At 43.1% G+C, this 27,536-nt stretch overlaps 1 protein-coding gene and 1 long non-coding RNA gene across 3 annotated transcripts in view; one reads left to right on the top strand and one right to left on the bottom strand.

The window, feature by feature from the left end:
* The window catches only part of LOC138677301 (uncharacterized), a 355,122-nt gene that overhangs the window by 119,177 nt on the left and 208,409 nt on the right, over positions 1-27,536 (bottom strand). For both annotated transcript variants that reach the window (XR_011320875.1, XR_011320874.1), the window contains exons 2-3: positions 9,708-9,768; positions 3,798-3,974 (exon numbers count right to left, since the gene is read on the bottom strand). This is a non-coding gene — a long non-coding RNA (uncharacterized lncRNA). The remainder of the gene's footprint in view (positions 1-3,797; positions 3,975-9,707; positions 9,769-27,536) is intronic.
* LOC138677299 (mucin-17-like) overlaps positions 1-27,536 on the top strand; it is a 57,189-nt gene that overhangs the window by 3,805 nt on the left and 25,848 nt on the right. The window contains exons 2-5 of the mRNA XM_069767335.1: positions 9,732-12,473; positions 24,578-24,679; positions 25,843-25,961; positions 26,052-26,110. Of these exons, the coding sequence (XP_069623436.1) occupies positions 9,732-12,473; positions 24,578-24,679; positions 25,843-25,961; positions 26,052-26,110 (3,022 nt within the window). The remainder of the gene's footprint in view (positions 1-9,731; positions 12,474-24,577; positions 24,680-25,842; positions 25,962-26,051; positions 26,111-27,536) is intronic.

Raw genomic sequence — 27,536 nt, forward strand, 5'->3', positions numbered from 1 at the left:
GCTACAATATTAGGAGTGGCAAAATCTACAGTTTGGTACATCCTGAGAAAGAAAGAAAGCACTGGGGAACTCATCAAAGCAAAAAGACCTGGGCGCCCACGGAAGACAACAGTGGTGGATGATCACAGAATAATCTCCATGGTGAAGAGAAACCCCTTCACAACAGCCAACCAAGTGACCAACACTCTCCAGGAGGTCGGCGTATCAATATCCAAATCTACCATAGAGAGAAGACTGCATGAAAGTAAATACAGAGGGTTCACTGCACGGTGCAGCCACTCATAAGCATCAAGAATAAAAAGGCTAGACTGGACTTTGCTAAAAAAACATCTAAAAAAGCCAGCACAGTTCTGGAAGAACATTCTTTGGATAGATGAAACCATGATCAACCTCTACCAGAATGATGGAAAGAGAAAAGTATGGCGAAGGCGTGGTACAGCTCATGATCCAAAGCATACCACATCATCTGTAAAACACGGCGGAGGCAGTGTGATGGCTTGGGCATGCATGGCTGCCAGTGGCACTGGGTCACTAGTGTTTATTGATGATGTGACACAGGACAGAAGCAGCCGAATGAAATCTGAGGTCTTCAGAGCCATACTGTGTGCTCAGATCCAGCCAAATGCAGCCAAACTGATTGGTCGTCGTTTCATACTACAGACAGAAAATGACCCAAAACATAAAGCCAAAGCAACCCAGGAGTTTATTAAAGCAAAGAAGTGGAATATTCCTGAATGGCCAAGTCAGTCACCTGATCTCAACCCAATTGAGCATGCATTTCACTTGTTAAAGACTAAACTTCAGACAGAAAGGCCCACAAACAAACAGCAACTGAAAACCACCGCAGTGAAGGCCTGGCAGAGCATCAAAAAGGGGGAAACACAGCGTCTGGTGATGTCCATGAGTTCAAGACTTCAGGCAGTCATTGCCAACAAAGGGTATTCAACCAAGTACTAAAAATGAACATTTTATTTAAAATTATTGAATCTGTCCAATTACTTTTGGTCCCTTTAAAAACAGGGTGGCACATGTTAGGGAGCTGAAACTCCTAAACCCTTCATCCAATTTTAATGTGGATACCCTCAAATGAAAGCTGAAAGTCTGAACTTCAACTGCATCTGAATTGTTTTGTTTAAAATTCATTGTGGTAATGTCTATTACCAAAATTAGAAAAATGATATCTCTATCCAAATATATATGGACCTAACTGTAATTTAAAACAAATAAAAAGGAAGAAAAGACACCGAACTTTAGGCGGTGTCAGAAATTAACAAGAAATTATTTTGAAATTCATATAATAAATACCAAAAAATAGCCCGGGATATCAGTGGATTTCAAAATCGACTTTACCAACCAATGTCTGGTAGCTGCTGCCAAGACAGATAAATTTATAGGATGCAGTAAAGAAGATAGAGATTTTTTTTTTCTAACCAATATTAGTTTTATGAAAATCCCCAAAGACCTGATTGAACAATTGTGCAAAGTCTGTGAATTAGAAAGACAAGTCTCATCGACACTGCTTGATTATCATGAAGAAGCGTTCCTGTGAACTCTTGCTTCGTGATTGTTGGCCTGTCTAAACATTTTGCCAATCACCCAAAGAATGTCCACAGCCTAGTGCTGCCGAGAACAATGACAGTCTATGGGCACAGATCAATGTGTTAAATGATTTTTTTTTTACGGCTGAAGATACTGCTGAGCTTTGGGATCGGGAGCAGCCACTGCACCATGTACACAGCTGGGGGTTTTACCTCTACGCTACTTACACCGTCGCTGCAACTGTTCAGTGGGGGTTGCAGGTATCGGGTTCCCACCGATCTGATGTTGGTGACCAATCACAGGGATCTCTTTGTACTATCTCAGGGATAGATCATCAATATTACAGTGGACGGCAATCCCTTTTAATGTCATACCCCTAACTCCATGCGTACCTTTTTGAGTTTTTTTTTTAGCAGATCCGCTAAAATAAAGACACCACAAAAGTCTTGTATCGAACGCTTAAAAGAGTATTCTTATCCAGCTTAATGTAAACCCTCTTTGCCATTGATATGTTCCATTTTTTGAGTGTTTCTTTCCACTTCAGGTTTTGTAAAACATCTGGTGAAAAAAAAAAATGGAGAGCGCATGTCCACACTAACCCAATCAAAATGCTGAATAAAAATACTTCAGGGGTGTTAGAAAACTGCTCCCAAAACACTTAAAAGAATTTTCATAACGGCTTCGGAATAAAAGAAAAACTTTTATTCCCAGAAGCAGGTTCCAATTGAAAAACTCGTCGTTCATGTTCACACAGCCTAAGATTTTCAGAGAAGTTAAAGGCCCTTGGACTTGTTCAAATGAAAGGTTTTAATCAACTCCTGATATCAGAAGATGATGTGGACAGTTATTCAGATAAATAATCGCCCATCTTATACATTCCCCCAGAGCAAAATGTTGCTCATAGAACAAGGGTCCTGAATTGGGAGACCCCCTTCAACGGCATCGAAATGCTCGGATTAGTAATCGGTCACTCTCGCGGAAAAGGACAAGCCGTTTTCATTGTCCTTGATTTCGTAAAACGATTCGATTTATTAGTAACTTCTAGTGATGCAGCCAGAACAAAGGTTAATGTGGAGTCATGCTTGTGAATGGTGCAATAAGATTTCCATTGTGACATTAACTTCTTTATTACGATCCATAAATGAGTCAGAAACCAAGGAACCTTTGGAAAAAATAAACATATTTTATCCTGATTTGGAATATGTTAACCTATTAAGGCCCGGGCCTAATATGCCCGATTTTCTTTTCTTTTTTGTAGTCAATGACTCACTTCAAGAACCAACTTTTTACAAAGTATTCAACGCTAGCTTATATTTTACACCCATAAGTTTTAGGACACATATCAATTACTGATTACTTAAGGTGAGCCAAAAAAATTTGCACTGCCCTGGTCCCCCTCCAGACCAATCTCATCCTTCGTCTCAGTTGGACCAGGGTAGTCTTCACTTCTGTGGCCAGACATCTTTTGGTCTTGATCACTTAGTAGACACCAAAGCCTGTCATTGTGAAGCTGGCCATGCTGTACACATTACAGAGCTGTCATCCAACAGCCATTCCACCTAATTCCTCATATAATTGCAGACGTCTCTGACAGTTACTTATCTCCCTTGAGTTTACAAAAAAAAACTATTGGGCATGTTGAAATCTATGCGCCTAGAGTTCCCTGACTCTGAGAGCCATAAACGTATGACAGTCGTCTAGTCCCGTTGCGATCAATATAATTTGATGACATTCATCAAATGTATATGGCCATCTTAACATTTTAGCATTCTGATTTGGGATTAATGATAGAGTGACCATGACACCTAAAAAGTTGGACGGATGAAAGAGGCTTTGGGGGGTAATGATAGAGTGGCCTTGACACCTAATAAGCTTGTCGGATAAAAGAGGCTTCTATAAAACTCTTTAAGTGTTGCAATTTCTATCATATCTGCCAAGAAATCGATCCTGAAGATCTTTTGTCTTGGTTGGTAAAGCAAGACCATAACTCCTCAGACCAATTATAGTACGCTTTACCCCACTATAGACAATGATTGGGATTTTGGGGGTTGGCTTGTGGCTGTGAAGCCATGAAAACCACAATCATCCAAAGAAATACAGACGAAATCTAAGAAATTCTGTTTAAGAAATTCTTCCAAATATAGTTTTTTGGAGCTTGATATTCACTTGGAACCACCATATCTGCATTTTGATCTCAAAATGTAATTGATTATTATACCATCTGTTTCCATTTAGCAGCTTTCAAGCCCTTAACTCACTAATTGGAGTCACATTTCCGCTGTGTGGATTACTAGATTTATCCTGCAATAATAGTGGCGGTTCCTCGTGGCTTCCCCCGACAACATCAGTTGTGTGTTCTACATTGAAGGGTTCTCTTTTTTTCATCGCTCCATAGTTTTAGAGTTGAAGGTAGACATAGGTCCATCAAGTTCAACCTATAGACAAACATAAAGGCAGAAACATAATAAGTTAATACTCTGCAGTACACAAACAGCAATTGTGAATGAAAATAATATAGGGCACTTAGTTAACAATTTAGATGAAAAAATGCAAAACTCACCCCACCACTTCACGTTGACCCTAAGTGGGGCAGTCCTAACTTTAGTGTTAAAAACCTTACCGTTTGTCAGGTGACATAAATGTGGATAAGGGCTGAGAAGAGCTGTGTGTGTACTAGCTGGGCTCAGTCCTTCTCAGCCCTTATCCACATGCAAGTCCCTATTAGGGTCACTGTGAAGTGGTGGGATGGCTTTTGTATTTTTGTGATCAAAATTATATTTAGTGCTGAGCGAACCTTTCAAAATTTGGTTCTATTCGGCTCGGCGAACGTCCCCAAGTTTGTCGAATGGTTCGGCAAACATTCCCAAACCCCTTAGAATTCAGTGGGAGACAAAACCAAACGTATACCTTAAAGGGGGAAAAAGATTCCCAAACAGCTCAAATTAAGGGCAAATTACAGGATATGAGGCATCAATGAACCCAGAGTACAAATATTATACCGCAATTGGGCAGCATGGATGCATGGAACAGGGCTTGGACCAGCATTTCTAGCTTAAACATTGACCAGTAACAGGTGGATGAGTGACAGTTGTAGGCCTGGTGCTCTGAGAGCCCTGCCGCCAAATTCAGGCAACACACCTGAAAGATACCCAACTAGTAGTCCAAACATTTCCAAAAGTTAGGGACAGAAAACTGGAAAAGTGGCACCAATTTACCCATAGAAGAAATTTGATAACGGCACAGCAGCAGTCAGCCATGGGGAATGCGTGAGGTATCGGGGTGTGGGGCAGTATTTGCAGCTTTGAAGTGAAGCTTCAATTAAGATGAGGTGGGTAAGGGAGCAGTGTTAGCCTTCTTTGCTGGGAGCCTTGAAGCCTCATGCAACAGCTGAAATAGTTTTTTTCTCAGCCACACTCAACTGGCACAAACATCAGTCTCAAATATTTCTATTGTTAAAGAAAAGTAAGGATGGTAACATAGGTAGTTGACTGATTAATGGGTAATTGACCCACAGAAGAACATTTTATAATGGCACAGAAATAGTCAACCATGGGCCATGCATGAGGTATAGGGGTCTGGGCCAGCATTTAGACCTTTAAATTGAAGTTTAAATTAAGACAAGGTGGGTAAAGGAGTGGTGAGAACCTTCTCTGCTGAGAGCCCTGATACCTCATGCAACAGCTCAATTTTATTTTTCCCAGAAAGACTCAGGAGGTACAATATAATCTTGGTTGATCACTAACCTTAGAAAAATGTAAGGATATTAACACAGGTAGTTAACTGAAAGTCAGTTTAGGTCTGCCAGTCAAGGAGCCCTGCTGCTACAGGCAACACACATGATGGACACATGAACAGTCTAATGAGCACCTGACACCCCTTCCACAACAGGCAACCCACCAGATGGAGACCCAAGTTGGAGTCTCCACATTTCAAAAAGATATTATTAACATCAGCAGCAGTAGCAACAGCAGGCACAGAAGCCACAACAAAGGTGTCACAGACTGCAATAATGTAAGATCAATGCATGACACTAAAAACAACATCATGGCCTAGTCTGCACAGTCTGCGACTGGGGTGTAAAAGTCATTGGAGATCCATCACTTGTTCATTTTGATGAAAGTTAGGCAGTCTACACTTTCAGGGGACAGCCGGATGGGTTATCCATCAGAACACCACCAGCAGTGCTAAAGACACGTTCTCAGAGAACATTGGCTACTGGACATGACAAAACCACCGAGGCGTGACAGGCAACCTCAGGACACTCTTCCATTTTTGAAGACCAAAATGCAAAAGGGTCCAAATTCCCCATGATGGCTTAAATATTTGGCTGCACCATTCTCTCCAGTGGTTCACATGTCAGACTCTGTTCTGCTTGTGCACAGGTTGGTCTAAAAAATGTGTGAAATGACTCACAGAAATTATTTATACCACTTACACTGCTGCTGCTAATGTTTTTGCAGTGAAGCCTTCACGATCCCAGGATTTGAAATCTAGAACTGCAATGCACACTGTGTGCCTCACTGTTGTTTTGGGGAAAATCACTCTTAAGATTGTCTACAAGTATGCTTCGATACTCCAGCATGCATGCGTCCCTTTTGAGGGGTGGAAGCAACTGTCAAAATATACTCTTCTACCGTGAGTCTAACAAAGTGGCAACCCAGTTGTCTTTTTCTATCCCTAAGAATACGGGTATCATGTTGATTATAATGCAGCAAGAAGGCGTTCATGTGTAGGGCACATCTATGAGGTCCTAGTCTATGTTGTGTTGGTGGCAGGGTTAAACTCAAGCTTGCATCCTCTGTCCCCCTCCCAACACCCATGGAAAACAGAGAAGGGATCCTTATACTCTTCATTTATTTACTGTTGTTTGCACATCACCTCTTCCTCCACCATTTATTCCTTGGCTCCTGAACTTTCTCCAACAGTTTGTCTCATACCATGAACCCCTTCGATCGCTGTAATCCACCCCACTATGGCACCCACCTATGCGATGACAGTCCGCAACTTAGAGATATCGTTATCCCTTCCGCATCCACTTCTGCTTCCACCTCTTCCTCTGAGACTGCCACCTCCTCACGCAGACTATTTAAAGTGTGCTCCAGCATGTATATGATCAGAATAGTGATGTAGATTATGGCAACGTCAGCACTAACCATTTTAGTAGCCATTTTGAAACTGTGCAGACAGGTGCAGAGGTCCTTCATCTGTGCCCACTCTGCAAGCGTGATTTGCTCTACACTGGCCCAGGCTATGCAAAAGGACATACTGCACCAGGGCTCATTGCTCCTAGCACAGTCAATGCAACATGTGCAGTGTGGAATTCCACCATGTTGGCACATCACAAATCAAATGGCTAACCGGTAGGTCGAAAGACCTCTGTAGCAATGCAAGTCAATGACCTGCAGGGTGCGATCAGCGGAAGTGAGCACACATTGACCATGCTTTCTACAGCAGCGCATCCAGGCCTGGATTGTGTTGGAGAAATTGCTGTACCACCAGGTTGAGGACGTGTGCCATGCAAGGCAGGTGTTTGAGGTTGCCGCCATCAGGTTCGCACAGTTATCGCACACAGCCTTCCCTGGCTCCAGGTTCAGTGGAGACAGCCATTGCTCAAACTAGGCCTGAATAGCTGTCCACAGCTCTTGAGCTGTGTGATGGGATCCAAGGCATATTAATTTAAATACTGCTTCATTGCAGTGAGCCCTGGTAGTGCAGTACAAAGGTGGGGGGATTCTCTCTGCACTGTTGGAACAGATATCTCATCAAGGGAGAGGTAGAGGGCACAGGTGGAGGCTCTAGAGGAGGTGGAGGAGCCAGATGCAGTGCAGGAAGTGATATATACAGAGGTTTGTCCCACAATCCTTGGAGATTCCAAGATTTGTGGAGCAGCCCTTTTCCACCTGCCCCCACATCCACGAGAGTCAACCAGGGCTCAGTCAGTGAGATATAATGCCTCTGCCCATATTTTCTCGTCCAGGTGTCAAGGTGAAATGCACCCTGGCAGACAGATTTTTTTCAGGGAATGGGTGATGTCTGCAACATGCTTGTGTTGCGCAGACAAAGCTTTCTTAGAAAAGTAATGGCAACTGGGCAACTAATACTAGGGGACTGCAACAGCCATCAACTTTCAGAAACCATCTGTATCCACCTGGTGTAAAGGCAGCATTTCCATGGCCAACAGATTGGAGATGGTGAAGTTCAAGCTCTTAGCTTTGACATGTGTAGGAGGAAACATTGTTTTGTGTGACCACAACTGCAGGACCGAGGTTTGGCTGCTGAACCGAAACAGGGTGAACTAGGGTGAACAGTACAAACTGCTGGACTGTGAAAGAGGTGCAGGTGGAAATGTTATGGTGGAGAAAGAAGTGATGTGATGGGTGAAACAAGAAAGCAGGCATCTTCACGTTCGTAACAGCTGACGGGCTCTCACTCACCCTGAGTGTATAGGGTAAATAAGTGGACATTCTGTGCCCAGAGACCTGAGTGAGAATACTTGCCATGGTGATGGAGGAGGAAGAACCAGAAGATGCTGTTGATAGGTCGGCTTGTGGTTGGTGAGGCCCGCTAGTCCACATAATAGCGCAGTGTGATTCCCAGACTAAATCATGTTGATTGAGAATGTGCTCGTTCATGCATGTAATAGTCAAATGATTGCAATTTTTGTCTCTACAGAGTCTTTTTTTTTGCAAAGTTGGCAGATACTGTGAGTTGGGTCATCCTTTACAGTCTCAAAAAAATCCCTGGCTAGGCAACCCTTGCTGCCCTTGCAAACTTGCAAAATTGCGACTGCTGCTGGCCACAGCTGCAGTTCTGATTGAGGATGCAGGGCTTGTCATGGTTGCATTACTACCTGTCTGTGTGGAAAGCCACAAAGTAACCTCATCGTCTATGTGCTGAGATACTCATCTGCATGCATCTGGATTCGCACCCTCATTTACAAGGTGTACTATTGTGCGGATGCCAAAGAAAGGGAGTTGAGTAGTCGGTCCAATAACAGATGTTGTCAGTTGTGTTTCAATAGGACAGCGTTTGTTTAGTAGAACTTTCTACTACATTATTATCTGTATATACCACTCTCTCATTTAACTAGCTGTTTCACAACACGGTGGCAGCACGGTGGCTCAGTGGGGCAGCACGGTGGCTCAGTGGTTAGCACAGCAGCCTTGCAGCGCTGGAGTCCTGGGTTCAAATCCCACCAAGGACAACATCTGCTAAGAGTCTGTATGTTCTCTCCGTGTTTGCTTGGGTTTCCTCCGGGTTCTCCGGTTTCCTCCCACAATCCAAAGACATACTGATAGGGAATTTAGCACTATATAAAAATAAAGATTATTATTCTATCAGGAAGGATATAATGGAACTAGAGAGAGTACAAAGGAGGGCAACAAAATTAATAAAGGGGATGGGAGAACTACAATACCCAGATAGATTAGCGAAATTAGGATTATTTAGTCTAGAAAAAAGACGACTGAGGGGCGATCTAATAACCATGTATATAAAACTGTAGGGCCGTAACATATCCGTTAGGTCTGAATTAAGTTCAGCTGGAGGTCAGCGGCGCATCCCGCGCCCTGCTGTGAAGTCCTTCTAGGGCGCGGGATGCGCCGCTGACCTCCAGCTGAACTTAATTCAGACCTAACGGATATGTTACGGCCCTACAGTTCTCTTTACCCGGGACAGCAGCCCGTAAGGCCTCATCACAAGGTTATGCTTTAAAACAAAAGGGATCGCCTGCTCTTCCCTACTACTGCCACCTTTATGCTTGTATATCCAAGGACTGGAGTAACCCCATGAATAAGACCCGGGAGGGTCGAAACGTCGGGTTCATTGTCTATCTTTACCTATGTGGCAACCACTATTTTTTGATTTGTTTTCTTGAATAAAATTGGCATATACCTTTTCTGCATCATACCAGTATCGAGTGTGCGGTAATTTTTCTATGATTGACTTGACCGCACGGTCGGTTTACCAGCACCTCATTGTATATATAGGAAAGCTACAAACAGTGATAAACCCCATAAAAGTAAGGCCATTGAATGATGATGTTTAGGGTAAGGTGTGTAGGAAGGTAGATAAAAAGATAAAATCAATAGTTAGTTGGAACCAACTAGATGAAACTGTCTAACGACTAATAAATATCATGAGTGTTATTGGAAATATAATGAACTTACAACGATGTTTCTTTCTATTTCCAGGGATGGGAACATCTCTACGCCCGTGGTCTGGAACTTACTATAATAAAGAGGAAAGTAAAATGACAGACAACGCTGTATCTGATTCCACAGCATTACTGACAATAACATTTCCAGAAGCATATACATCACAGATGCTAGCATCTAAGGTACTGGAGACATCAAAAATGGAAACATCTTCAGTACCTGAGACATCGCAGATGAAAACATCTTTGGTACCTGAGACATCAAAGACGATAACATCTCTGGTATCTGATTCATCACAGATGGAAACATCTTTGTTATCTGGTCCATCACAGATTGAAACATCTCCAATATCTGATTCATCACTCAAGGAAACATCAACAGTATTTGATTCATCAAAGATGGTCACATCTCCGGTATCCGATTCATCACAGATAGTAACATCTCCGGTATCTAAAACTTCACAGAAGGAAACATCTCCCATGTCTGATTCATCACAGATGGTAACATCTCCGGTGTCTGATTCATCACAGATGGTGACGTCTCCGGTATCTGGTCCATCAAAAATGAAAACATCTCCGGTGACTGATTCATCACAGATGGTCACATCTCCTGTATCGGATTCATCACATATGGAAACATCTGCGGTGTCTGAGACATCAAAGATGGAAACATCTCCAGTATCTGATTCATCACAGATGGTAACATCTCCGATATCTGATTCATCACAGATGGTAACATCTCCGGTGTCTGATTCATCACAGATGGTGACATCTCCGGTATCTGGTCCATCAAAAATGAAAACATCTCCGGTGACTGATTCATCACAGATGGTCACATCTCCTGTATCAGATTCATCACATAAGGAAACATCTCCAGTTTCAGATTCATCAAAGATGGAAACATCTCCAATATCTGATTCATCGCAGATGGTCACATCTCCAGTATCTGATTCATCACAAATGATAACATCTCCAGTTTCAGATTCATCACAGATAGAAACATCTCCAGTATCTGATTCATCACAGATGAAAACATCTCCAGTATCTGATTCATCACACTTGAAAACATCTCCAGTATCTGATTCATCACACTTGAAAACATCTCCAGTATCTGATTCATCACAAATGATAACATCTCCAGTTTCCGATTCATCACAGATGGAAACATCTCCAATATCTGATTCATCACAAATGATAACATCTCCAGTATCTGATTCATCACAAATGATAACATCTCCAGTATCTGATTCATCACAGATGGAAACATCTCCAGTGTCTGATTCATCACACTTGAAAACATCTCCAACATCTGATTCATCACAAATATCAACATCTCCAGTTTCAGATTCATCACAGATGGAAACATCTCCAATATCTGATTCATCACAGATGGTCACAACTGCTGCATCGGATTCATCACAGATGGAAACATCTCCGATGTCTGAGTCATCACTGATGGAAACATCTCCAGTATCTGATTCATCTCACATGGTAACATCTCCAGTATCTGATTCATCACATTTGAAAACATCTCCAGTATCTGATTCATCTCAGATATTAACATCTCCAGTATCTGATTCATCACAAAAGATAACATCCCCAGTTTCAGATTTATCACAGATGGTCACATCTCCATTATCTGACTCATCACAAATGATAACATCTCCAGTTTCAGATTCATCACAGATGGAAACATCTCCAATATCTGATTCATCACAGATGGTAACATCTCCAGTAACTGACTCATCACAAATGATAACATCTCCAGCTTCAGATTCAACACAGATGGAAACATCTCCAATATCTGATTCATCACAGATGGAAACATCTCCAGTATCTGATTCATCACAGATGGAAACATCTCCAGTATCTGATTCATCACAGATGGAAACATCTCCAGTGTCTGATTCATCACACTTGAAAACATCTCCAACATCTGATTCATCACAAATATCAACATCTCCAGTTTCAGATTCATCACAGATGGAAACATCTCCAATATCTGATTCATCAATTATGGTCACATCTGCGGTATCGTATTCATCACAGATGGAAACATCGCCACTGTCTGAGACGTCACAGATGGAAACAACTCCGGTATCTGATTCATCTCAGATGGTAACATCTCCAGTATCAGATTCATCACAGATGGAAACATCTCCAGTATCTGATTCATCACAGATGGAAACATCACCGGAATCTAGAACATCACAGATGGTAACATCTTCGGTACCTGAGACATCACAGGTGGTAACATCTCCAGTGCCTGAGACAACACCGAGGGAAACATCTCCAGTACCAGAGACATCGCATATGGTAACATCTCCAGGATCTGGTCCATCAAACATGGAAACTTCTCCGGTACCTGAGACATCACCGATGGTAACATCTCCAATATCTGATCCAACACAGATGGAAACATCACCGTTACCTACAACATCACAGATGGTAACATCTCCAGTACATGCAACATCACAGAAGGAAACATCTCCGGTATCTGAGACATCACAGATGGAAACATCTTTGGTACCTGTAACATCACAGATAGTAACATCTCTGGTACCTAAGACATCACAGATGATAACATCTCAAGTACCTGAGACATCACAAATAATAACATCTGAAGTGCCTGAGACAACACAGATGAAAACATCTCCGGTACCTGAGACATCACATATGATAACTTTTACTACAACTTTTAGAACAACTGAAAGATCAACATCAGCCACGTCAATTATCACAACTTCTTCAACCACTACCACAACAACAAATGGGTTAAGTAAGTAGTACCAGAAATATTTTGAAACTTTACAAGACAATATAAATAGTACAAGTGTATGAAGTCTAAATTCAGCAATATTATTATTATTATTATTATTATTTATTTATACAGCACCATTAATTCCATGGTGCTGTACATGAGAAGGAGTTACATCAAAATACAAATATCACTTACAGTAAACAAACTAACAATGACAGACTGATACAGAGGGGCGAGGACCCTGCCCTTGCGGTCTTTCATCCTACAGGATTATGGGGAAGGAAACAGTAGGTCGGGGTTGCAGTAGCTCCGATGGTGTTGAGGTGGCCGTGTGGTCATTACAGGATGTAAGCTTTCTTTTCAGGTTTCTTTTGAAGGATCCAAATGTGGTGGATAACTGGACGTGTTGGGGCACAGAAATCCAGAGGATGAAGGATATTCGTGAGAAGTCTTGGAGGCGATTGGGTGAGGAGCGAATAAGTGTGGAGGAGAGGAGGAGGTCTTGGGAGGACCGGAGATTACGTGGGGGAAGATATTGAGAGATTAGTTTGGAAATATATGGAGGAGAAAGGTTATGGATGGCTTTGTAGGTCAGTGTTAGTAGTTTAAACTGGATAGGCTGGGAAATTGGGAGTCAGTGAAGGGATTTGCAAAGAGGAGAAGCAAGAGTGTAGTGAGGAGATAGATTAATCATTCGGGCAACAGAGTTAAGGACGGACTGGAGGGGTGCGACAGTGCTAGAAGGTAGGCCACAAAGGACAAAGGAAGATGTTGCAGTAGTCAAGGCGCGAGATGATTAGGGCATGCACAAGCATTTTGGTTGAGTGAGGGTTGAGGAAAGGACGGATTCTGGAAATATTTTTGAGCTGGAGGCAACAGGAGGTGGGGAGAGCTTGGATGTGCGGTTTTGAAGGACAGGGCAGAGTCAAGAGTTACTCAGAGGCAGTGGATTTTGGGGACAGGGGCAAGTGTGAATTCATTTATTTTTATGAGAAATACAAAAGAAAACCAGAGCAGCACAACGTCCCACACACAGAGAAACTTACAATAGGCTCATTTGTTTTGATCTAGCAGTCTGGGAAAGAGAGGGAGGTGCTATTTGCATGAAAAAAGTCTGTGTAAATCCAACATAGTAAGAAAGGATTGCAAATGCACTCACCGACTGCAGTTCAAAGTGTTTATTCCAACAACAAGTGAAACATCTTCACGGCACGGGGGAAAGGAAATTAGCCAGGGAGAGTGCGGCAGACGAGACGACGGCCGTTTCGCGCTGCACAAGAGCGCTTCTACGGGTCCATAGCCAGACGGGAAGTGACACCAGGTTAAGTAAGTAGCTGAATACAAGCTCCACCTGTGTCATCAACCCGCCGGGCAAAGAAAGAAAGTGCACAGTGTGTTAAAACTAATTAAAAACAAACGCATATAACTGACACTGAACAGATGTTACATAGATATATACGTACAGTCCTACAGACGAAATCTAACAATGAATACTTCATATCTAGTTGCTGAGAGATTGCTGAAAGATTGCTTAACATAAATCACTAAATCCATAAAAAAGACAGGTATAAACAAATATATTTCCATATTGATTGTGACTAAGAATATGTAGACGTACCGAGAATACAATTCTATATCGGTCCTAGATATCCACACCTAAATCTAAATCATCACCTCGCTGCAAGACACGAAACAAATCCATGATAATATACAAGAGCTACAGAAAAACCGACATATCGACTCTGTCGTTTAGGCCGGCCGGGCCGGTGGCTTTCGTCTTTAATATCCATGTAGCTTCCTGTCTCAATAATATCTTATGGAGATCGCCGCCCTGTACCGGTAATGTTATTTTTTCTACCCCCGCGAATGTCAGAACTTCTGGGTTACCGTTGTGACTTTCTTTGATATGATCGATTAGTCTCGGTACACCCTTGCCTGAGGTGACTGATTTAAAGTGTTCCCTAAAACGCATATACAATCTACGAATGGTCTTACCGATATAAAAACGCCCACAAGGACAAAAAACGACATAGACTACAAACTCCGTCTTACAAGAGATGAATTGTCGGACCTGATGTATCACAGGTCCAATATGTAATGTTTGGCCCAATAGATGAAATCTACAATACTGGCAATGACCACACCGATGGTTACCTATTGGAACAGACCGCTCCAGCCAATTTGATCTATCCCTAGTAATCCGATTCCGTACAAGTACGTCTCTAATCCGTGTCCCCCGTCTATTAGAGACCAAGGGGCCTCCTTTGCTCCTCCCAGTAAGCTCTCTATCTCTCTCCAAAACATGCCAATGTTTGCGGAGGGTGGCTTTAATCTCACTATCCAAAGGACTATATTGAAAGCAGAAGGAAAAGCGTTGTAACGCTGTGTCTGGTAATTTCTTTTTCTGACCGCAATGCACGGTTTCTACCCGTTCTAACGTAGATTTTAATAATTTTTCCGGATAGCCTCTGTCCCGAAGTCTACTGCAAAGTTCCTCTGACTGTTGCGCAAAGCCCTCCTGGGTATTGTTCACACGTCGTGTTCTAAGTAACTGGCTATACGGTAAAGATTTTTTTGTATGATGAGGGTGAAAACTGTTATAGTGTAGAATGGAATTAACCGAAGAAGGTTTTCGAAAGATGGAAGTACACACCTTCCCTTCCACCACTTCTAACCATACATCCAGAAACTCCAACGTACAACCCCCAAATTTATGTGTAAAAGACATCCCCATCACATTGCTGGTATTAAGATATTCCACAAAAGAATGAAATTCTGTCTCAGTGCCGTCCCATATCAAGAACAGGTCATCCACATATCTCAATAATAGCTTGATATGTTTCAAAAAAACATTGTTAGTAGAGTAAATATAATCCTCCTCAAAGACAGCCATGTACAAATTAGCAAAAGTACATGCAGCCGGGGTCCCCATGGCAGTCCCCGTGGTCTGCCTATACCAGACATCCAAAAAGGTGAAGGCATTATGGGTTAGGATGAAATCCAAGCCTCCACATACAAATTCAATGTATGCCTGACTCTTATCTGTGGTATCCAGAATCCGTCTCACGGTTTCCACACCCAACACTTGGGGTATATTAGTGTATAAGCTGACCACGTCAATGGACACCATGGAGAACCCCGGCTGCCAAACAAAATCCTGAACATGTCTGAGAAAGGAATCCGTGTCCTTGATATAGGACGGCACATTAATGAGCAAAGGACGCAACAACCAATCAATGTATTGTGAAAGGGGTTCAGTAAGGGAGCCGACCCCTGACACAATAGGTCTCCCAGGGGGAGCAGTGTTAGATTTGTGAATCTTCGGTAAGTAATACCAATGAGGTCTCATGGGGAAATTGGGGAGCAATTTTTCGGCTTTCCTCTGCGGGATGACACCATTCTCTACTGCCCTCCTAAAGAAGGAGCAAAGCTCTCTTTTAAACCTCTGGGTAGGATCACCTTGCAATTTGGCATAAACGGAGGTATCAGATAATTGCCTATTGGCTTCGGCTATATATGACTCCCTCGGCAACAAGACCGTCTTTCCGCCTTTGTCTGCGGGACGTATAATAACATCAGTCCAATTGGCCATTTCTTTTAAAGCCTTACTTTCATTGATGCTCAAGTTAGGAATGGCCTTGTTGTATACCAAGGCTTCTACATCCTTAAGGACCAAAGTCTCAAATAGATCGATCATGTTGCCGGGGGAGACTGGGGGTATATATGTAGAGGGAACTCCTCCCAAAAAAGGTTTATACCCATCAGAATTGGTGATCTCTTCACCAAGTCTCTCATCAGAAATGCTAAGCAGACATTTGGCATCTTCTTGTAAATCTGCTAACGCTCCCCCCTGTGCACTAGCCATAAAGCCCAAAGGTCCTATATTACAAGGACGTTCTCCTTCCAATACTGCCGATTCTACAGAACTGCAACGAAAATGTCTATACAAGTGCATTTTTCTTGTAGCCTTAAATAAGTCCACCTGGAAAGAAACAAAGTCAAATTCATCAGGGACACAGTAGTTCAGACCCCTGGCCAAAACAGACAATTGGGAGGAGTCTAAACTACGTTGTGTCAAATTGACAACGTAGTCCTCAGGAGAAGTATTTAGAACCGTTCCTGTCTCCAAGAAACGAACTTCCTTTTGCGCTGCCATGTAGCGCCGGCACTTGTGCTGGCCCCTCCGTGTTTTTCTCCTAAAGGGATAGGGGTAGTGTGTTGAGAATCCAAGTGCACCTCTTCTGATGAACCTGCATTGGTAATAGGGCCTTCGCTGAGACTGGAATCCGATTCCGTTGTCAAGTAATCTCTCCCATATTGCTGGTTAGATCTTTTTTTCTGCTGGAAGCGACGTTTCCTTTGTCTGAATCTATTGCCTTGTGAATACATGGGCTGGTTATCTTTAGATATTTTATTCCAAGAGAAAATATTACCGGAATCATAGTCGCCCTTGTCGCGTAAAAATTTGTCTCTTTTACGTTGTTTTGTCTCTACTTGTATCAGAATCAGTTTGGAATCTAATTTTTTATTGAAAGCCAACCACTGGCTATCTGACAATCTACCCTGCAGCTCCGATTGAGCCTTCAGGATTTCTGCATTAAGTAACTCGTAGCTCTGTATATTAGATTTTAAGACCAATTCCAATAAGTCCTGGGAGCATTTCAACATGATTTTCTCCCATTCACTTTTAAAAGCCATATCATTATTATTATGCGCAATATCCTTCCATACTCGTAGACCTCTCGGCACTCTTTTATTATCCACATAGGACTGTAACGAATTATTCGTCCAAAAAAGTCTCACTTCCCTTTCGGAAAGATTAGTCAGTTTATGCTCTAAAGACCTGGTGCTTAACATCTGCACTTCATCAGTCTGCTCGCACTCTTTAAAATAATTAATGGCATCCTCCCGGCCGGCTTGTAAACTGCCACGAACAGGTGCTGACTCAGGCTGCATGACGTGGTATAGCTGATCGCAATCACACCAAGATCCAGAGCCACGAGAATCTCAAAGGGAGTGTGCGTGCTAAAAAAGTCTTAATCAAAAGAAATACAAAAGAAAACCAGAGCAGCACAACGTCCCACACACAGAGAAACTTACAATAGGCTCATTTGTTTTGATCTAGCAGTCTGGGAAAGAGAGGGAGGTGCTATTTGCATGAAAAAAGTCTGTGTAAATCCAACATAGTAAGAAAGGATTGCAAATGCACTCACCGACTGCAGTTCAAAGTGTTTATTCCAACAACAAGTGAAACATCTTCACGGCACGGGGGAAAGGAAATTAGCCAGGGAGAGTGCGGCAGACGAGACGACGGCCGTTTCGCGCTGCACAAGAGCGCTTCTACGGGTCCATAGCCAGACGGGAAGTGACACCAGGTTAAGTAAGTAGCTGAATACAAGCTCCACCTGTGTCATCAACCCGCCGGGCAAAGAAAGAAAGTGCACAGTGTGTTAAAACTAATTAAAAACAAACGCATATAACTGACACTGAACAGATGTTACATAGATATATACGTACAGTCCTACAGACGAAATCTAACAATGAATACTTCATATCTAGTTGCTGAGAGATTGCTGAAAGATTGCTTAACATAAATCACTAAATCCATAAAAAAGACAGGTATAAACAAATATATTTCCATATTGATTGTGACTAAGAATATGTAGACGTACCGAGAATACAATTCTATATCGGTCCTAGATATCCACACCTAAATCTAAATCATCACCTCGCTGCAAGACACGAAACAAATCCATGATAATATACAAGAGCTACAGAAAAACCGACATATCGACTCTGTCATTTAGGCCGGCCGGGCCGGTGGCTTTCGTCTTTAATATCCATGTAGCTTCCTGTCTCAATAATATCTTATGGAGATCGCCGCCCTGTACCGGTAATGTTATTTTTTCTACCCCCGCGAATGTCAGAACTTCTGGGTTACCGTTGTGACTTTCTTTGATATGATCGATTAGTCTCGGTACACCCTTGCCTGAGGTGACTGATTTAAAGTGTTCCCTAAAACGCATATACAATCTACGAATGGTCTTACCGATATAAAAACGCCCACAAGGACAAAAAACGACATAGACTACAAACTCCGTCATTTATTTTTATAGATAGATCAGGTAGGGAAGATATGCGAAATGGAGGAAAGATGATTAGTTCGGATTTGTCCACATTGAGCTTGAGGAAGCGGGAGGAGAAGAAGGAGGATATGGCTGATAGAGACTCTGGGATTCTGGAGAGCAGAGAGGTGACATCTGGGCCAGAGAGGTAGATCTGAGTATCATCAGCATATAGATGGTACTGGAAGCCATAGGACTTTATGAGTTGTCCCAGGCCGAGTGTATAGGGTCCTTGGATAGAGCCTTGAAGGACACCAACAGAGAGGGGGCTAGATGAAGAGGTAGTATGGGAGTAAGAAATGCTAAATGTACGGTTGGTAAGGTATGAGGAGATCCAAGATAGGGCAAGGTCTTTGACAAAGGAAGAGAGGATCTGTAGTAGGAGGCACTGGTCAACTGTGCAAAGGCAGATGACAGGTCTAGAAGGAGGACTATAGAGAATTGTTTGTTAGCTTTGGCTGTAAGTAAGTTATTAGTAATTTTTGTCAGGGCAGTCTCAGAGGAATGGTGGGAACGGAAGCCAGATAGTAGGTTGTCGAAGAGAGAGAGTTAGATGCAAAGTGAGAAGAAAGTTCAGCATGGACGTGTTGCTCAAGGAGTTTGGAAGCAAATGGGAGCAAATATATGTAGCGTTAGCTGGACATAGCGCTTGGGTCAAGGGATGGCTTTTTTAGGATAGGTATCATTGTGGCATGTTTGAAAGCACAGGGGAAGGTACCAGAAGTAGGTGATAGGTTAAAGAGATGGGTTAGGGATTGGATTAGTGTGGTGGTGAGTTTGGGGAGGAGGTGGGATGGGATGGGGTCAAGCACACAAGTGGTGAGGTGTGATTTGGAGAGAAGATGAGCAAGCTCCCCTTGAGGGATTTTGGAGAGGGAAGTTATGGGGTTAAGGCATTGGTCTGGCATACAAAGGGATTGTGGTGGTCCGACAACAGAAGACTTGCCTTGTTTGGTGTATCTTATTTTTGAAGTGCGTGGCAAAGTCCTCGGCAACAATTAAGGAAATCGGAGGGGGCAGTGGTGGGCGGAGGAGGGAGTTAAAAGTGTTGAACAACTGTTTGGGGTTGTGGGATAAAGAAGATACAAGGGATGTAAAATAGGCCTGTTTAGCAGAGGTGAGAGTTGATTTGAATGCAAGTGTTGTTTGTTTGAGTGCAGTGAAATCATCTTGCGAATGCGTTTTCTTCCAATTCTGGACACTTGCCGAAGCTTTTTAATAATGTTATTGTGCTAGGGTTGTCTATTGGTTCGTCGCACTCTGCTATGCATGACAGGGGTGACCGAGTCGATGGCAGATGCAAGAGTGGCATTGTAGAAACTAGTGGCAGTGTCTGTGTCGTGGAGTGAGGATATGGATGCTAGTGGTAGGATAGCGTCAGAGAGTCAGAGTCAGAGAGAGTGTGGGTGTCAAGGTGTGCGAGGTTTCTGGGGGGGTGCGCATGTAATAGCAATATAGTAGAGATTAATCAGAAAGTACATTATGGAAACATAAATGCCAGAAAATTCCCAGGTTATACCAGCATGATCCTTATCCTTATATGCAAGAACATGTATAACATACCAGCTGTACATATCTACTATATAATTGTCTAAGGGTCACTTCCGTCTGTCTGTCCTTCTGTCACGATTATTCATTCGCTGATTGGTCTTGCCAGCTGCCTGTCATGGCTGCCGCGACCAATCAGCAACGGGCACAGTCCGGAAGAAAATGGCCGCTCCTTACTTCCCGCAGTCAGTGTCCCCGGTGATCCGCTCCATACTCCCCGCTCCCCGCAGTCAGTGTCCCCGGCGCTCCGCTCCATACTCCCCGCAGTCTCCCCGGCGCTCCGCTCCATACTCCCCGCAGTCAGTGTCCCCGGCGCTCCGGTCCATACTCCCTGCAGTCAGTGTCCCCGGCGCTCCGGTCCATACTCCCTGCAGTCAGTGTCCCCGGCGCTCCGCTCCATACTCCCAGCAGTCAGAGTCCCCGGCGCTCCGGTCCATACTCCCCGCAGTCAGTGTCCCCGGCGCTCCGGTCCATACTCCCCGCAGTGTCCCGGCGCTCCACTCCATGCTTCCCGCAGTCACTGTCCCCGGTGCCCACTCCATACTCCCCTCCAGTCACCGCTAACACAGGGTTAATGCCGGCGGTAACGGACCGCATTATGCCGCAGGTAACGCACTCCGTTACCGCCGCTATTAACCCTATGTGTCCCCAACCTTTTACTATTGATGCTGCCTATGAGGCATCAATAGTAAAAAAAAATAATGTTAAAAATAGTGAAAAAACAAAAAACCTGCTATACTCACCCTCTGTTGTCCGCTCGCGCCTGCCGCCATCTTCCTTTCCCAGCGATGCATTGCAAAATTACCCAGAAGACCTAGCGGTCTCGCGAGATTACTAAGTCATCTAGGTAATTTCGCAATGAATCCTGGGAACGGAAGATGGCGGCAGCCACACGCCCATCAACACAGCGCCATTGGATCCCAAGAGGCGGAGAGACAGGACGCTGAGGAGCAGTGACAAGAATGGTGAGCATGTTAAACTACAAGGGGCCCTCGTATCGGAAGGTGAGTATGTTTATTTTTTATTTTTTAACCTGTGTCATACATGGCTGCATAATATACTACGTGGCTCTGTGCTGTATACTACGTGGCTGGGCAATATACTACGTGGCTGGGCAACATACTACGTGGCTGGGCAATATACTACGTGACTGGGCAATATACTACGTGACTGGGCAATATACTACGTGGCTGGGCAATATACTACGTGACTGGGCAATATACTACGTGGCTGGGCAATATACTATGTGACTGGGCAATATACTACGTGGTTGGGCAATATACTATGTGACTGGGCAATATACTACGTGGTTGGGCAATATACTATGTGACTGGGCAATATACTACGTCACTGGGCAATATACTACGTGGCTGTGCAATATACTATGTGACTGGGCAATATACTACGTGACTGGGCAATATACTACGTGGTTGGGCAATATACTATGTGACTGGGCAATATACTACGTGGTTGGGCAATATACTATGTGACTGGGCAATATACTACGTCACTGGGCAATATACTACGTGGCTGGGCAATATACTACATGGCTGGGCAATATACTACGTGACTGGGCAATATACTATGTGACTGGGCAATATACTACGTGGTTGGGCAATATACTATGTGACTGGGCAATATACTACGTCACTGGGCAATATACTACGTGGCTGTGCAATATACTATGTGACTGGGCAATATACTATGTGACTGGGCAATATACTACGTGGTTGGGCAATATACTATGTGACTGGGCAATATACTACGTGGTTGGGCAATATACTATGTGACTGGGCAATATACTACGTCACTGGGCAATATACTACGTGGCTGGGCAATATACTACATGGCTGGGCAATATACTACGTGACTGGGCAATATACTATGTGACTGGGCAATATACTACGTGGGCTGTGTAATATACTACGTGACTGGGCAATATACTACGTGGCTGGGCAATATACTATGTGACTGGGCAATATACTACGTGGTTGGGCAATATACTATGTGACTGGGCAATATACTACGTGGTTGGGCAATATACTATGTGACTGGGCAATATACTACGTCACTGGGCAATATACTACGTGGCTGGGCAATATACTACATGGCTGGGCAATATACTACGTGACTGGGCAATATACTACGTGACTGGGCAATATACTACGTGGCTGGGCAATATATTACGTTGGCTGGGCAATATACTACGTGGGCTGTGCAATATACTACATCGCTGGGCAATATACTACGTGACTTGGCAATATACTACATCGCTGGGCAATATACTACATGGACATGCATATTCTACAATACCCGATGTGTTAGAATCGGGCCACCATCTAGTATTATATAAAGGAGTTGTCCAGGTTATACCAGCTATACAAAAATATTTATGTGCAGGAGATACCCAGGTTATACCAGCTGTAGATATATAATTATATACAGGAGACGCCCAGGTTATACCATCTGTACATATATAATTACATACAGGAGATGCCCAGGTTATACCATCTGTACATATATAATTATATACAGGAGATGCTCAGGTTATACCAGCTGTACATATAATATTATATAAAGGAGTTGTCCAGGTTATACCAGCTGTACAAACATATTTATACACAGGAGATACCCAGGTTATACCAGCTGCAGATATATAATTATATACAGGAGATGCTCAGGTTATACCAGCTGTACAAACATATTTATACACAGGAGATACCCAGGTTATACCAGCTGCAGATATATAATTATATACAGGAAATGCCCAGGTTATACCAGCGGTGCACATATAATTATATACAGAAGATGCCCAGGTTATAGCAGCTGTACATATATAATTATATACAGAAGATGCCCAGGTTATACCAGCTGTACACATATAATTATATACAGAAGATGCCCAGGTTATAGCAGCTGTACATATATATTATATACAGTAGATGCCCAGGTTACACCAGCTGTACATATTTATTATATGCAGTAGATACCCAGGTTATACCAGCTGTACATATATAATTACAATTGGTGCCCAGGTTATACCAACATGCTCTATATCACATTATGCAAATTGACATCAGAAAATACAGGCCGATGATTCCTTTGTGTGGTTTGTGCAGGGAGGAACATTGCACTCAGCCATTACAGAGATGGCCGTGTACAATCACATCCTTTCATTTTAGTACATTAGGACTCCTTGTTTCTATCACTGCTGTGGTAAAATGAAAATGGAGCTCTGATTGGTTCTGGTAACATGAAAGTTGAGATCTGATTGGTTCATCTGGCAACATGAAAGCTGAGCTTTGATTGCTTCCTTTTGTAAAATGAAAGCAGAGCTCTGATTGGTTCCTCTGCTATAATAAAAGCTGAGCTCTGATTGGTTCTGGTAACATGAGAGCTGAGCTCTGATTTGTTTCTCTGGTAGAATGAAAGCTGATATCAGATTGGTTCCTCTAGCAGAAAGAAAGCTGAGCCCTGATTGGTTCCTCAGGTAGAATGAAAACTGAGCTCTGATTGTTTCCTCTGGTAACATGAAAGCGAAGCTCTGATTGGTTCCTCTGGTAACATGAAACCTGAGCTTTGATTGCTTCCTCTCGTATAATGAAAGCCCAGCTATGAATGGTTCCTCTGCTAGAATGAAAGCTGAGCTCTGATTGCTTCTGGTAACATGAAAGCTGAGCTCTGATTGGTTCTGGTGACATGAAAGCTGAGCTCTGATTGGTTCTGGTAACATGAAAGCTGAGCTCTGATTGGTTCTGTAACATGAAAGCTGAGCTCTGATTGGTTCTGGTAACATGAAAGCTGAGCTCTGATTGGTTCTGGTAACATGAAAGCTGAGCTCTGATTGGTTCTGGTGACATGAAAGCTGAGCTCTGATTGGTTCTGGTAACATGAAAGCTGAGCTCTGATTGGTTCTGGTAACATGAAAGCTGAGCTCTGATTGGTTCTGGTGACATGAAAGCTGAGCTCTGATTAGTTCTGTAACATGAAAGCTGAACTCTGATTGGTTCCTCTGGTAGAATGAAATCTGAGCTCTGCTTGTAATGGGCAAAAAAAAACCATTTTGCTGTAAGAGTTCTGATTGTCATCATCCTGTACAAATCACACAATGGCCTCCGGGGTCTGGTGTTTGTGGCCCCGTGTGTCCCTCATACCCATTATATGGCTACAGAGCATATAGATCACTCGGCAATTTCATAGGTATTATACACAAGGAGATGTAGAAATGGATCCGAATTCCAATCTTCACCTATAAATTGAAGCATGTTCACACTTACCCTCTTCTATCCCCGTCCTCCTCTCTGCGGTCAGGTAGCTGGGATTCGGAGTGCTGTTTGAGGCCGTCGTCACACCACAGAGGTGCAGGCCATATAGTAAACTGTTGGGCGGCCTCCGCGGCGTTGGACTACTTGTAGTTTCTAAATCGTGCGTTTCTTCTTCTTTTCCCAGAACCCTGTCAGAATGGCGGGACTTATGATGGAATTAAATGTGTTTGCACTGATTTTTTCTACGGTCCTTTGTGTGAACTTGTCGTTGAGCGCAGTCCTCCAGGTAAGTTTGTCCTTGTAATAAAAGCAACGTAAAGGTCGCCATACTGTGTGCATCTAGGTCTCCAACTCATACTTTAGTCCTCTGCTGCCATGCAAACCGATCATGTCACAGTGGGTTTCTATGGACTTAAATACGTTGCCCCCAAATCTCCTGCTATCTTCTATCAGTAGGATATGATATAAATTTCTGGGGGGTCCAATACCTGCTGCTGTTCCGACCCCCAGCGTTCTCGAGAGTCAGCCTTCACTGTTAGCCTTCACTCCATTTCATTGTCTATGGAGGGTCGGAAATGTCTCTCACCAGCAGTTCTATTGAGCAGATGTCGAGCATGGGAACCTCCGTTGAATTCAGGACCTGTTTCTCAATGTACCAGGACCATTTTCTTAGGTCCCAGTCATTTAAGGAACAGCAATCAGCTAGTTCTCCACTTTCCAATAGACAGGAGACAACTTGAGATGTTGGGGTAAATGTCTTCATAAAGAAGGAAGCCCCATATCCACTTAGTTGCCACAGAGGACTGTGACATCAAAGAAATTAAAGGAGCTGTCCATGACTATTTTACTATAGGTCTTAAAACTGACAGGTAGGTAGCTGCTAAAAAGAGGCAACTACCTATCTTTTCGAGGAGGTCCACTGACTGCTCCTGCCAGAGGTTCGATTGCTAAACGTCAACAGAGCAGCTCTTATTTTTCCAGGCTGTTCTGTCGACGGGGTGTGACTGTCAATGTCGTGAAGATTGACAGCCGGCTCTCTGCATATAGGCAACATCAAGCCAGCTATCAGTGAGCATGATATCAACGGTCATGTCCCATCGATGAGCAGAACAGAAGGCGCTGAATCACCAGTAGGAGCGGTCTGTGCCTGCAGACATCAGTGCCAGGCACAACAGACAGGTAGCAATCATCTACCTCTTTGTTCTAAGACCCATAGTAAAAACAATAAATGGTCCTGGACAACCCCTTTAAGAAGCCAGGGTCAGAGTTATCTCTGATCATGGATCATGGCAGCAGATGACTGCTACCGTAGAAGTCTTCTGAGTTGAATGTTGCCCCACATCCAGTTAGCGAACTACACTCCTTTTTATTTCCGAGCCTTGGGGCCCGCCTATTTATGCCTAACGTGGCAACCGTCTTCTATGTGTCTCTTTCTTTTTCTTTTCACAGTTGAAAAGGTTGACGCGTCTTTAAATGTTACAGTGAAATTTAATCAACCATTTAACGAAAGTCTAAACGACAACAGCTCCCCGGAATACAAGAAATTTGAAACCGAGTTTAAGGTTAAGGTGAGATCTAAGCGTATTCCAGAACCCAACACTTATAGGTAATGACTGATCGGATATAACATACATTTCCTGTATACGTCCTCCATACAGATGACCTCTGTCTATCAAAATGTCGCCGGATACAAGGAGGTTCAAATAGAGTCAATTCGGTAAGTGGCCTATAAGCTTTGTTCCACTCCTTATGCGTACAGGGCCGCCCTATGTAATGTCCACTAGTGATGCCCCATGAGAGCGTCCTACAATCCCTTAGACCAGTGTTCCCCAACTCCAGTCCTCAAGAGCCACCAACAGGTCATGTTTTCAGGATTTCCTTAGTATGGCCCAGGTGATGGAATTATTGCCTGTGCAGGTGAAGCAATTATCACCTGGGAAATACTAAGGAGATCCTGAAAACATGACCTGTTGGTGGCTCTTGAGGACCGGACTTGGGGAACACTGCCTTAGAGCATCTAATGGTTAAAGTGCCTGTCAGACCTTGTCCATCATTACTTCATGCAACTTCCTAATTCATCTAGGCTTTTCACATGGAGCAGCCCCAGTAAAGATGCTACCCTGCGATTACTCAGGTCCTAATGGCCACTATGCTACTACATTTCACAGCTTGTCTGACTTCTCTTGGACCTGATCGTGCAATATTTTGCACAACAGAAGTATAAGCCCTGATCGGAGAGTCGCCTCTTTTCTACAGATCGATTTTCACTAATAATTATTGTGATCTTATCACTCTTACAGTGTATTCTTACTGTGTTCCCTTGACTATTTCATTAGATTTACCTTGCCCCTTGAACACATAATTAGTCACTCACTATGAATCCCCTTACTATATAATTTTCCAAACTGCTCGTCGAATACAAATTTATATGTTTCCCCTTGGTATATAATTAGACACACTGTTCCCTTTGAATATCGTTAGTCACTATTTTTCCCTTTAGTATATAATTAGTCACTCTGTGCCCTATGAATAATTAGCCAAAATAGATCCCCTAAGTATACATGTGCTCCTTCAATACATATTAGAAACTGTGTGCGCCTTTAGTATATAATTAGCCAAACTGTGCCCTTTTAATATAAAATAAGCTAATACGTTCCCTTAGTGTATTTTCAGCCACACTGTGTCCCATTAATATATAAATCAGTCACATTGTTCCCTTTAAATGTACAATTAGCCACTATGTGCCCCTTTAGTAAATAATTAGCCACTATGTGCCCCGAGTATATAAAAAGCCATTATGTCTCTTAGCAATAAAGCAAGGATCACCCTCACCTCTGCATCACTATCATTATTTATGGACAGGGCGCTCGTTCCGCCCCAAGGGCACTCACTTCCCGCTCAGAGTTCCCAGGTCATCTTCTAGCTGCTACTTTAGCCTCTAAGGGTATGACCACACTGATTTTTGGAAGCATTTTTTTTTCAATTAAAACCCTGGATAAGAACCCAGCAAAAATGCTACATGTGAACAAGGCCATCTAGAATGATGGAGGAGGAGAAATGACGCTTGCATTATAAAAGGTGTCGAGCGATGGGTCTTTCCTTCCAAGAACTCATTGGGCTTGTTACTGTCATCGTTGACCACA

This window comes from Ranitomeya imitator, chromosome 4, assembly GCF_032444005.1.
Source record: "Ranitomeya imitator isolate aRanImi1 chromosome 4, aRanImi1.pri, whole genome shotgun sequence".
Lineage (NCBI taxonomy): Eukaryota > Metazoa > Chordata > Amphibia > Anura > Dendrobatidae > Ranitomeya > Ranitomeya imitator.